The following is a 12,743-nucleotide window of genomic DNA, read 5'->3' on the forward strand; positions in this document are numbered from 1 at the left end:
TTGTACCATTCTAGAAAGCTTTTGTGAAATTCCTAAATTCCTAACACATCATATAAGAAACTACCACTGGATAAGTTGGATAAAAAGAGAATTTTACATAGGATCCATCTCTATATGTTCAAATAACATTTCAATAATATGTTACCAGGTGACCATCCAGTCTACCCTGTACCAGATCGGAACTGCCCGAAAAAGGACAGTCCTCTTCTCAGTCCATGCCTGGACAGGTCCAGGCAAAATAGGGTTCCTTGCATGTTATACCAAAAGCCACATAAATTGACTTGAGAAATATAATATAGCACCCAAATACTGAAAAAGGGAAGAACCCTCCAACAAATGAGGTACTTTTTCCCAGAAAATTAAAGATCGATGTGGACTATTTTGTCAAAATCTGAATTCTAAAATCCAAAGAAGAGTTTTAGAAAAACCTGTGTGCAACTAATGTTCTCTGCAAAATTTTGCTTCCAACATCAATTGATCGGACGTACTCAACCTGAAAAGAGTGATTGAGATGTGTTAAAGAAAACTGGAAGATAGGAAGATAGAATGAGCAATCTATAAATAAAAGTATGACAACAACCATACCTTAAAGGTAGCACTACCATTCGTTGGAGGTTCAATAGATAATGCATGGCAAGCTTCACGAAATTGTTTCTCCAGAATTGCTGATGATAGTTCTTTGTTCTGAAAAGGGTTTACAACAACAACAGATATTGTCCAAGATGTGGGGAAGTATATAACGTATATTGCCCTTCCCTCCGAGAAGCTGGCACCAAAACAAGAAAGATTGGTGGGAACATATTGTAGTTAACTTGAATACGGCAAAAAGGTAAAAAAGTGTGTCCAGGCACAAAAAACATAAGTTGACACTAGAAGCATGCTTCTTCCTAAAGGATTGAATTTATTATTACTTGCAAATACTCCATCTTAACCAAATAAACATAAGTTGACACCACATCCAAATCTTCTTAGCCTTAGTTTGCATTAAATAAATTCTTAGTAAGATAAAGTTACAATATTGAACTTAAGGAATATGCTCTAAACATGATGTCTTTTATGCTCTAATAAGCAAGGTTCGCCGAACCGTACCGTACCGGCGTTTCGACGCTGGCTCGGTACGGTACGGTACGGCGTACCGAGCGGTATACCGAGGTGTACCGCTCGGTACACCTGATTTCACCGATTTATCCCTCCGAAAATACCTGAAAATTAAAAAAAAAGTTAGGATAGAGTTTTCAAGTTACAAATAAATATAGTAATAGTATAAGTTTAGCAAAATCAATGTAAATTTGGTAAAAATAGCATCACATATCTTTTTCGGGCTTTGAGGTAGTCTTGTTCGAGGTTCGTATTTCAGCTCGTTATAGATTGAAATATCTATAGAAAAATCAGTTGAATTGTTAGACTATTTTGTTACAATATAAACTCTAAAATTCAAATAAATTAAATAATCATATATCTAGATATACCTGATTGTTAATTCTACCACCAAAACGAACGACGGGCCTCCACGGGTGGTGGATCGGGGTCCTCGATCCGATACATATCAATATGATACTTTTGTTGGACCCAATCATGAAATTGATCCCATGACATAGTGTATTGATACACTGTATGCCATTGATACATCAATGTGATACTGATCGTAGATTGATCGTCATAAATCATATTTGTCCGAGGCAGCTCTTGAGGCATATATTGGTGTTGTTCTGTATCATGCTGTTGCTCAGAGAAGGATGACCAACTATCACCATACTGTTGTTGCCCATATGATTCTTCATAATACGATGGCTGTGAATACGATGAGTCTCTTTCTGTGTCTATATCATGTATGCTCTGTCGCATTTGTTCATATTCATCCACTGCCTTCCCCTTCTCCTTTCCCTTCCGCGCATAAACTTAACCAGTACCTTGTCGAGTTTCATGATCTGAATCTTGAGTGGCATGTGTAAAATATTGCTCCTCAGTCCATTCACCACCCTCAAGTTGTGCAGACGAGACCAACGACTGCCCGGTATCACCGCCATCATCTGTTGAGGCACTGCTATCCGTGTTGCTGTCATGTCTCTGGACCGAACGAGAAAGAGAATGTGATTGTGAAGGTGTCTCGTCGCCCGACTCGATTCTTTCCAACGATGCAACTGATGCTATTGCCTTCCCCTTTGCCTTTGCACGTTGGGCGGACGAGTGTGACCGTTGGGTATCGGTAGTTCCTCGAGCAATTTGACTCATACCTCTTGATTAGAAAGTTCTTCCTCTTAATCTTCCCAAATTTACCTCGATTGAATTCACAAATCGTTGTTTTATAGAGTTTATGAGAGAAAAGAAATGTTTGAGAGAGAGTTTAAGAGTGTATAATGAAATAGGGGAGAGAAGATTAGTTTAAATAGGAGGAGAAATGGCTCCAACGGTCAATTTGACCGTTGGAGCACTGTAGCACTGCTACAGTGTGGTAACGGTCGATTTCGACCGTTACCGAGTGGTATCGGGCGGTAACGGTCGAAATCGACCGTTACCGAATGGTACCGGGTGGTAACGGTCGAAATTTCGACCGTTACCGCCCGATACAGGCTTTTTTTGGTGTACCGCCCGGTAGAGGACAGTCCGCGTACCGGTCGCCTCTCGGACCGGTACGTACCGCCCGTACCGGGCGGTACACATCGGTATGGCGAACCTTGCTAATAAGTGACAATTCATCTATCAGATTATTTACTGAGATATCATAAAAATCAGTATATAGATGTATACACAATTAAATCAGTAATACATACAAAGATCTCCTGAACCTCAAGTATCCATACCTTAGCAAGGATTAAAAATACTGGCATACCTGTGGTACAGATAAAAGTAGGTAACTCCTTGTTCTAGATAAGAGCATTCTGCCGTAGTCTTCATATGCAACTCATCCAGGTTCCAGCCATCTTGAGCATTTCGCAATTTAGCAGCTTTGTCTACTTTGCAAACACAACCAATCTGGATAATAGCATGAAATTCTAATGGCACCTTTGTCTCATATATCCCCTATAAAGAGTTAAAAGACAAGCAGATTCAGATTATTCACCAAAAAAAAAAAAAGTTAATGTGAAATGTGCTTGCGTGACAGTCTTTTAAAGGAAATAATAAGATTGTAAAAACCATGTCACAATAATAACAAAACAGTGAAGCAAGTCTAAATCCAACAAAAGAAATTAAATTGGAAGACAAAAGAAACAATGAGGCTTAACTGATTTTACTTTTGGAACTTTGATCATATATGGGACATATAAGTGAACAAGTGGCACCATTCACTGATTCACAAATAACAGAAGATAAGAAAGTAAATTACTTGCTCATCATAAAGAATTGTCTTTCCAGGTGACCAGAATGATATGAAGTCATAAATCTTCTTTTGGGAGTCACATTCATCAAGCTCATATCCATTATGGTCCGTTATATATCAGCTTAGAATATTTGATAAACCTAGGCCTATACATAGTGAACTTAATGTATTTACACAAATACAAACAAAATGTCATCAGATTTAAATAGACCAACAACAATGAGATTGAGCTATCAAGTCACCTAGAGCTTTGAGATCAGCAAAACAAAGTTTCTAATTAAGATCTCTTAGGCTTATCTCCCTGACATTGTAAACTAATTTAATCTTCTATTCAGTTTGTAAAATGTTTTTCAGTTCTCCAATTTTAGTGCACATAATACATATCAAACTATGAATGTAAAATAGATTATATTTATTTACTTAATATTTAGTATGGTTGGATAACCTTATCTACAACCTCATGACCTAACATGTATAATGCATATTTTTTTTACATTAGTTTGAACACCGAGACAAAGATCTAACATATAATAGATTGAAGTATTATTTATCCACTATCAAATGATGGAAGCATAACCAAAAGTAACACTAAAAAGAAATATGATGGATAAAAGAAAAAGATGATGATGCTGTACAATGAAAAAAGTAATAGCAAAGTCATTTGCTAACATTTTAGGAAAACAACTATCTTTAGTCATGCACAAGAAGAATATTTTTCACCTCAACTTCTGGATCTGCTAGGTGAGCGGCAAGTTTCTTGCTTTCGGCCCTGAATTGTTCTTCACTAATAACAACCTTAAAAAGAACATGTTTAATTTAATCAGACCGATAATAAAAATAAATATAAACTCTAAAATAACTTTTTGGTTTAAAGACTAAAGCAAACTATGATATTTCCAGTTTTTCACTATTAACTATTAGTTGTAATTGATTATAAAAAACAAGGAGAGAGAGGATTTGAGAAACAAATCCAAGGATACCTCAATGAGATTGAAGTTAGGTCTGCTATGAGGAAGAATCTTTTTAACACGCCTTCCAGGAAACTCTTCTGTAATAGGAGCTTTAGAATTGAGATAAAACACTCTTGGAACATTTATTGGGACCTTATGCATGGTGCCATCAGCAATAACCCAGGCATAAAAGTGCCCAGGTTGTGTTCTTGGGACAAGCTGTAATATCTGTTTCAGGAAATTCGACTCAGTGACATTCACCATGCACAAATTTAGAAAAGTTCAATCAATGTTGACTGGCTCTATGTCACTACCTGCCAGTGAGACCGAACAAGACTTGATTCATGTTTCTTGAAGAATCCACTGACACCAAATCTCTGGCTATGCTTGTACTTGAAACTTGAGTCAGGAAACTTAGTTGTGCCAACAGGTTCATCTGATATATTTGTGCTACCCAATCTGGCAACCAAGAAAATGCCAGGTCAAACTGAGTAATGTACCTTCAATAACATTTACATAACCCAAAATACTGTGGTGCTCGTACTTGAGGAAATTCTCAATTATGCCAGTCCATTAATTCTTAAGAACATAATACAAAATATTCTTCATCATAATTCATTATTACGGATTGAATCATAATACTTTTGTATCAATAGTGTTAATAGCTTGGAAAATACCTCTTGGAAAGATCTTTTCCCTGATTCAGACTTCCAAGGAAGAATAAGTACTGCTTTAACATATGTAGGAAGGACCACAGAAAAGTCTGCTAGAGTATAACTATCTACTTTAATATATTAGGAAAAAAGACCAGGAGGCGAGCACTGAGAAACAACTATTAGCAATGTGTGTCATTTAACATATAAATAATGTATATATGATTAATCAATTGACAAATTAAATTTCTGAAAATATAAAAAAATAATCTAACTAGATTCAGTTACTGGAAAGATCATAAACCTTAACCAGAATAATGGTGCAGGAAAATCAAGAACCAAGATGCAATGCACCTAGAAAGATTCAACTGGAAGTTTCACAATTCCAGACAGCTAGCAACACGAAGAATCAACAGAAAGTGTGCAGAAGGTTCACATATAACACATCAGATTTTGAATGCTGACAAGTGATAACCAAAGAACAAAAATAATATATTACCTGCATCTCTTCCTCTCTTCACGAGAGTCCTTCCATTTTCTCTTCTTCGTTTCGAGCCAAGCTTGATAATCAATGGTCTTATCCACATTTTCACTGGAAATACCATTATTACTCGATGAAACTAGCGATTGATTTGACCCAAATAGGGTGAGATCTTGCTCCTGGAGGTCAACAGGCATCCCAGATACTGGAGAAGATGGTTTTCTTGAATTGATTTCTCTATTGAATTCAAAGCTATGAACTACAGGTCGAGGTGGAAGTACTCTAGCACCATCTTTGACCAAAATTTCTTCAATATCCCCAACAATTGTCTCATCTTGAGCCACCTGATCTCTTTTTGCTGTATTAAAGATGTCAACAAGTTTACGCTGGCGAAAACGATCCTCTTTCTCGCAAACCTTCTTGTGCAACCAATCCGGATGGACCACTCTTGGTACAGGGTTAGAAACCTGAGATAAATTGGGTTTTGGTCTGAGTAAATCAAGAAAATGTTCAACAAGAATGATGGTTCAAACCTTTTGCATTGCAGCAGGGATGGTGATAATTTTTTGAATAGCTGAACTAAGTCGTAGCGTGTAATAAGACCAATCAACAATAGACCGAATGCCCACATCAGAAGTTATTTTACACCACTTGCGTAAATAGTACTTTGCAATCTCTGCATATAGAAGAATACATGTGTTAGATATGTGTTCAAACTTCAAACTAGACCCATCAATCTACTTAGCACAGATGTAGGAAAAAGCAAGGTTCACCATACCATGGCCCGATATGAGCAGTACATACCGATCCAATAGGGGACTGTATAGGCAGTACATATCGGTCTGTCAGTACGCCCCACTATACCATATGTCAGTATGTACTGTACCGACAACCAATCAGTACACTGGTATGGATTGGTAAGGCGAACCATGGGAAAAAGAGAACAATACCTGCATCTGTTTCAAATATTGCAACAGGGACTGCACGCTCACTTACTGGAGTTCCCTGCATGATTAGTTTGATAAAAGGTCATATAACAGTCTTGACAAAGCATGCAATTTTTTTCATTTGTAGTAAAGTCGATACAACAATTAGTTAAAATATAGAAAAAGCATATGAAAGTCACTTAGAAATATTATAGTAATAGAAATATCAACTACCTGACTTACCAATTAGTGAAAATTGAAAAAGAAAACAGAAAAAAGAAAAATAGCAATTAGTTCCTCATCTCAGAAATAAAATTTACAACTAAAAGAGATAAGTTAATGCAATTGATATGAAAAATGATGGCATTTTGTAAGAATTTGTTCAACAGTTATCATGCTATAAATTTCTGTTGAAAAATTTACTTACAATCCGATATAGGCCAAAAAAAATTGACTAACCTGTGGTTCTCGAGCGACTATATATTGGCAATGGAGTCCTTTGTCTTTAACCATTGCATCTCCCAGAAAATGAGCAAGCCTTTTTGCAGTAGTTACAGCACATGATTTCTGTTCCCCATAATCAACCAATGATTTACTCATTGTGCTCGACTCTGAAATATAATCAAGAAGCTCACTGTCGGCAATATCAATGCCTTGATTCTGACAAAAACAAAAACTGTTAACTACATAGACACTAAATGTCAACCAGTTGTTCAAAAACCTAAGGGTAACAGCAGCATTGTAGCTTACATCTAAAAGATCTAGCCAGCGGTTTGCAACAGATGCAACAGCTGCATAGCATTCTTCCAAGGTTGATCCATGAAGAAATTTGTCAAAAACCTCAGCCTGGTAGAAGGACATTTGTGGGAATTCATGAAGAATTTGGACATGTGCTTGCTCAAATGAGGCTTTATTTTTACAATAAGGTTTGTTGAAAAAGAACTATAAGCTTACAGCATGAAGGCAGAAGCAGTTTTGATATTATGTTTACAACTGTATGTGACTAACAAAAGATTTGGAAGTAGGCATCATGCAGAGTGTAGCTAATTAGATAGCAAATCTACAAGATAACCTTCATTATATATTTGGAGTATCCAATTCAGATAATCAACTCCATTTAAACAACATAGTATAAGTTATGATTCTGAAAGGTTTCGATTTGGGCCACTTGACTGCACAAAGTTATTTGCCAAAAAACAAATTGTCTAACAGTGCAAGCATTAGATATCATCCATGATACCATAAACTAGTCCCACGCCAAGCATGGGTTATAACTCAATATGCTATACAAGTCACCACTGACCTCCAGAAAACACCATTTAGTTACTTGCTATACAAGGAAGAAATGTTCTTCTGGCTCCATCATTGACAAATCAAGCCAATTTTGGACTGCTGCTCATAATGTCATCCGGATTTCAATTGAAATAAATGCAAATATTTCTGATGGTCCACTAATATTCAAGATTTGATGCCCCACTCTAGGAAAGACTTGATTTGACTAGGGTTAGACATTAAGTTAATATCATTTTACTAAGCTCAGACAGAAGTTAGGTATAATCCAATAATTAATTGTGGTCAAAGATACATATCATATATAAGGTATTATCACAAATCAAAAATTTTCTTCTCTTCATAAAAGAAAAAGAAAGTGGATTGTGGCTACAGTAGAGATTGTTGGAACATTCACCAGCAGCAAATGTCTGCATCTAACGGAATAATTTTAGTTAAAATGTCTATTCCTTTTCATCAATTTCCTAGAACATAAATCTGACACCATCAATTCATATTGATTAGCCATGATTTTCCAGAAGACTTTAAAATCCTTCTGTGTAACTACCCTCTTAGTGAAAAAAGAGGGCTATTATAATATATCATTCTTGATAGTAATCAAATGATCATCTATTTTTATTAAGTGAGAACTGACCATAATGAGATCACAAGATTTAGCAAAAACCAAAACCATAATTCTCACTTATGATTCTGCAACAACTGTTTTATCTACACTAATCCAAAATATAGCAAAAATTGTTAGTCTGCTACAGATATTAAACCACGGATGAGCACCAATATGATGGTCCAAAATATACCGGGCGGTATATACCGGTCCGACAGATTATCGGTACACGGACCGCCCGGTACCGCTACAGTGCTACAGTACTATACTGTAGTATTGCTACAGTGCTACAGTATAAAAATAAAAAAAATATTCGGTATGCCCTGATGTACTGCCCGGTACACTGGTACCATACCGTACCGAGCCAGGGTCGGAACGCCGGTACGGTACAGCGAACCTTGGTTCCAACTATTCTAGTAAATTTCTACCTGAAGTTAAAAGTACTTTTCAAACAAGTGACTATATCAATGATAAAAATGGCAATCATAATACTTGAACATCATCATGATCATCCAACTCCTTTCAACCAATATAGAATCAGTCATGGAGCACCTCCCAGAAGGCTTCATAAAAATTGTGCATAAACTTATGTCTGGCAATTAACTGGATATTGACTTTCAAGAGCTGAAGCAACGTCCTAGTTTAGATGAACACTGGCATTAAATATAGAAGATTAAGTGAAAATGGTCTAGATCAATAAGCTTTGGAAACATGATCATACCCAACAGCAAGGCACAACCAAAAAATTAACCAACAAAACCATATAAGGCTACCAAACAATTAAAATAGCAATAGCATTCTTATACTCTGTTCCATGTGAATATAATGATTACTTACATTTCTTTTTTTAATCATAAAGTGCCTATCATAACTCAGAGTCATTCAATAAAATGGACATCAAAATTCTACCAGAGAGAAAGATACCTGGAATACTTTTATGAGCTTCAGCTCACCTCTGCGTTTGATCTCAAAACCTTTGAGTTCTGCTAGGGTGCCATCATAATTGAATACTGCATATCTCTTCTTGATTAAAATTCCTTCTGCCTTTGAAGCTGGAAGGATCATTGCCTGCTTCAGAGAAACCGTCACAAAGACGTACATGGAGAAACAGTTATACCTTAGAAACAGAAAAAATTGCAATTTGCTTGCCTTGTATGGCCCGTCCACTTCAAATTCAATGGAACACTCACTGTGGGTTGTATAAGTTCTGGTGACAGGATCTTTAAGTGTCTGAGATAGTGACATCAGGAAAGCAAACAGAAGTTAGCAAGACAAGTAACACCAAAATATTAGACAATCTTCCTAAAGATAACAAAATCATATAATATTTGAAGTAGGAAATGATATAAAGAAAAGCATAACCTTAGCTAAATCTAAATGCAAATTGTGGTTTGTTTATCCTCACCTGGTACTGATCATTAGTGTTGTTTCTGGCAACATCAACGTTAAGCATAACACACGGATAAGAAATTGTGAATTTCTTTCCATCACTGAAAGAAATGCAAAATTGCAGTCAGGACTTCAAAAAGTAAATAAAATAAAAATCTGAATATCTTAAACAGGAAATATCACAAACATATTTTAACCAATCAACCTCACTTGAACACCTAGTTTGCAAGAAATTTCTCCACATTAACTAGAATTCTAGATGGTGCCTAGTCAACATAGAATCTAGATACCAACACTGCCATCTAACAGAATGAAGATGAGAATTTTAGGAAAAAAAAAAGGAAAAAAGACTTAAGGGGAAAAGGTGAACCAAAGTAAACTTTTTAACTGGCGATTCTTGGAATGCAAGTAGGAACTAGGAAGCACACATTCATATACTAATCTAACTTGAACATACTATTACATATTCGAGACCCATACTGATATACAGCATAGAGCACGGATTGAAATTCTTACTATACCGAAATTTCGAGACTTATTCGGTATGGTACGATACTGTATACCGAGTGGTATATTTCGATATACCGCTCGGTATATATATATATATATATATATAAAGTTTATATATATATAGGGAAACCTCTCGGTTTACCTCTATGTGGGGTGACGTCGTCGAGGCGACGTCATAGATAAAAAAAAAATTGCGACGTCACCTTCCTTCTCCGGCGACGTTGCCTAAAAAAGATTTGCAAGAAACGTCACCCGAGAAGAGAAGAAAAAAAAAATCTTCGCCTCTCTCTGCCCCGTGACGCCGATGCATCTTCTCTAGCACGCGGATGAGAAGTCGCCGACAGACGAGGAGTAGAGCGGCGATCTCTAGGTTCTCCCTTTTTTTCCTATTTCTTTCTTCCCCTTCTCCCTCTTCTTTCTTCTCCCTTAGTCACCGTCAATGATAACGCCTCAATCAACGACGATAACGCCTCAATCAACGGTACCGCTCAGTAGCGGACGGTCTGTGTACCAGTCTGCTGACGGACCAGTACGTACTGCTCGGTACGAGCAGTATCATTCGGTATTGTAGACCTTGGCACAGACTACCAATTCTGACTACATATACGGACAGTTGTGAGTATGTGGGCAAGACTCAGAAAGCCAAACGTAAAGCAACAACTCCATGTGAGCAAGTCAATGTACAATAGACACATAAAGTACATGGGTAAAAGTGAAGACAACACATATAGTACAAAGTATAAACCACGGTTCAAAACTGTATGTGGGCAAGTCGAGGTACAATAGACACAGTATGTCAGGACAAATGAAGACAATATGTAACATGTGTAGTGCAAAGTACAAACCCTGGTTAAAAGCCTTGCCTGACTGAATAGTACCAGGCTGAACCAGCACGCAGTTTGATCGAGTTTTCTTTTATTTCTAAATTTGATAGCTGCTGCTATCCTTTTAATTAAAACCTAAAAAGTTTGATCCCAGTGGCTGTTCATGTCTGAGAATTTAGAACAACCACCCTCTCCCTCCCTCTCATCCCTGCTCCCCGGCACTACTACCTGCTGCTCGTGCTGCTCGCAGTAAAACTGCTGCCACCTGCCTGTTACTCTCCTCTTTCTCCTCCCCACTTCTTGATGCTAATTATAATGTGGCATTCCGTGTACTCGTATGCCCATACATGCTGGATCCATACCAGTTCGGTCAGGGTCCAATCAATATCAAAATTTTAAAACTTGTTACAAATAAAAAGATATATAGTTTGTTTTAGATTTTCATAGATGAACTTAACTGCAGCTATATTGAGAATTTACAGAATGATATGCTTCCATTTTAGAAAAAGAATTGATTGATTTTTACTATGAAAACTTGCTCAAGTTGTAAGGTAGAAGAAATGTGAAAAGGTTCAATTCTATGTTAGTAATAATAAACAACAGCAATAGTGAGGCAAAAAAAGCAAATGCTGCCTCATATTTCCTGTTTACGCAGCGACATATGCAACCACCAGTTTTGCATATTCGACAATATTGCATATCAGGACAGTATCACTTTAAGCAAGGAAGCCAGAAAAGCTTAGTTAAAACTTTAAGAAATTAAAAGAACTAAACTGTTTTAACAGCCTCTTACGGAACATAATTCTTTCAGCCAATTTCATCATCTTTGTTCAGATGTGTTCGGTATCATGAAGCAATAGTAAGCCAAAGTAATATCCTAGTTTAGTGTACTTAACTTTTAAGAGCATCTCTGCCATGTATTTTGCCTATATCTAGACAGATCGATGGATGATAAAATGATTTGTTCAAGAAAAGCAGCTACTTGTTAACCATATCTAGACCAAAGCTCCTTATCTCACTAAATTTGTGCATCACCAGCTTCCATATTCAACATATGCAGCAAATGAGCATAGGTATCAAAATCCAGATAAGTATACTCCAACTTTGAGCAAACATATATTGACTCTCAGAATGACAACTAAAAGAAAACTATCTTGTAAATAAAACCAAGGAAATTCCTAGTAGAGCCTTGTCTTGGAAGCCCAAGTATAGATTGCACCTGGAGTAGAAAATTAATAGTAATGCCAAAGAATCATAGTAAAGCCTGGGCCACTTAACCTAGAGGTAAAAACCTTATCCAACAAGTGAAAAAATAACCAAGTATGCAAATCATGAAAACACATGTTTTGATAAGAAGACAAAAAAAAAGCAGTGTATGACACTTGAGGAGAAACGAGAACAAAAGGAACTTACCTTGTTTTAAATGTAAAGTTCTCTGGAAAAGATCCTGGAAGCGCACACCAAATGCCATCTGTATCCAATTCCAGTGGCCTCCCAATCTTTTCAACAAGTAAACGAGCATTTTGTATAATTTTTGCACCAGTATAAGTGACAACTCCTGCCATTTCCATTGAGTACCATCTTGCACCCCTTTATAATTCACATGAAGATTGTCAATAGTATCCACTTGCTATCATCAGGCCAAACTAGCAAAGTAGATCCAATCACATTAAATGTATATGATCAAACATATTACTGAACTCACTTGCGCATGACATATCCATAAAAGGAATTGAGTATACATTTGTGAGCGAGTTGTAAGGAATCATAGAGGATAACCATATCCTGAAATGTCAA

The 12,743-nt window shown here is 36.6% G+C and overlaps 1 protein-coding gene across 1 annotated transcript in view; it reads right to left on the minus strand.

Annotated features, from left to right (window-relative positions):
- LOC103998275 (DNA polymerase epsilon catalytic subunit A) overlaps window positions 1-12,743 on the minus strand; it is a 37,025-nt gene that overhangs the window by 5,570 nt on the left and 18,712 nt on the right. Inside the window, exons 21-36 of the mRNA XM_009419702.3 lie at window positions 12,652-12,731; window positions 12,360-12,536; window positions 9,629-9,713; window positions 9,373-9,453; window positions 9,148-9,291; window positions 7,080-7,175; window positions 6,789-6,989; window positions 6,354-6,408; window positions 5,937-6,079; window positions 5,422-5,870; window positions 4,584-4,728; window positions 4,300-4,497; window positions 4,040-4,114; window positions 2,831-3,021; window positions 586-766; window positions 429-493 (exon numbers count right to left, since the gene is read on the minus strand). Of these exons, the coding sequence (XP_009417977.2) occupies window positions 429-493; window positions 586-766; window positions 2,831-3,021; window positions 4,040-4,114; window positions 4,300-4,497; window positions 4,584-4,728; window positions 5,422-5,870; window positions 5,937-6,079; window positions 6,354-6,408; window positions 6,789-6,989; window positions 7,080-7,175; window positions 9,148-9,291; window positions 9,373-9,453; window positions 9,629-9,713; window positions 12,360-12,536; window positions 12,652-12,731 (2,366 nt within the window). The remainder of the gene's footprint in view (window positions 1-428; window positions 494-585; window positions 767-2,830; window positions 3,022-4,039; window positions 4,115-4,299; window positions 4,498-4,583; window positions 4,729-5,421; window positions 5,871-5,936; window positions 6,080-6,353; window positions 6,409-6,788; window positions 6,990-7,079; window positions 7,176-9,147; window positions 9,292-9,372; window positions 9,454-9,628; window positions 9,714-12,359; window positions 12,537-12,651; window positions 12,732-12,743) is intronic.

The sequence above is a fragment of the Musa acuminata genome, chromosome BXJ1-9, assembly GCF_036884655.1.
Source record: "Musa acuminata AAA Group cultivar baxijiao chromosome BXJ1-9, Cavendish_Baxijiao_AAA, whole genome shotgun sequence".
Taxonomy (NCBI): domain Eukaryota; kingdom Viridiplantae; phylum Streptophyta; class Magnoliopsida; order Zingiberales; family Musaceae; genus Musa; species Musa acuminata.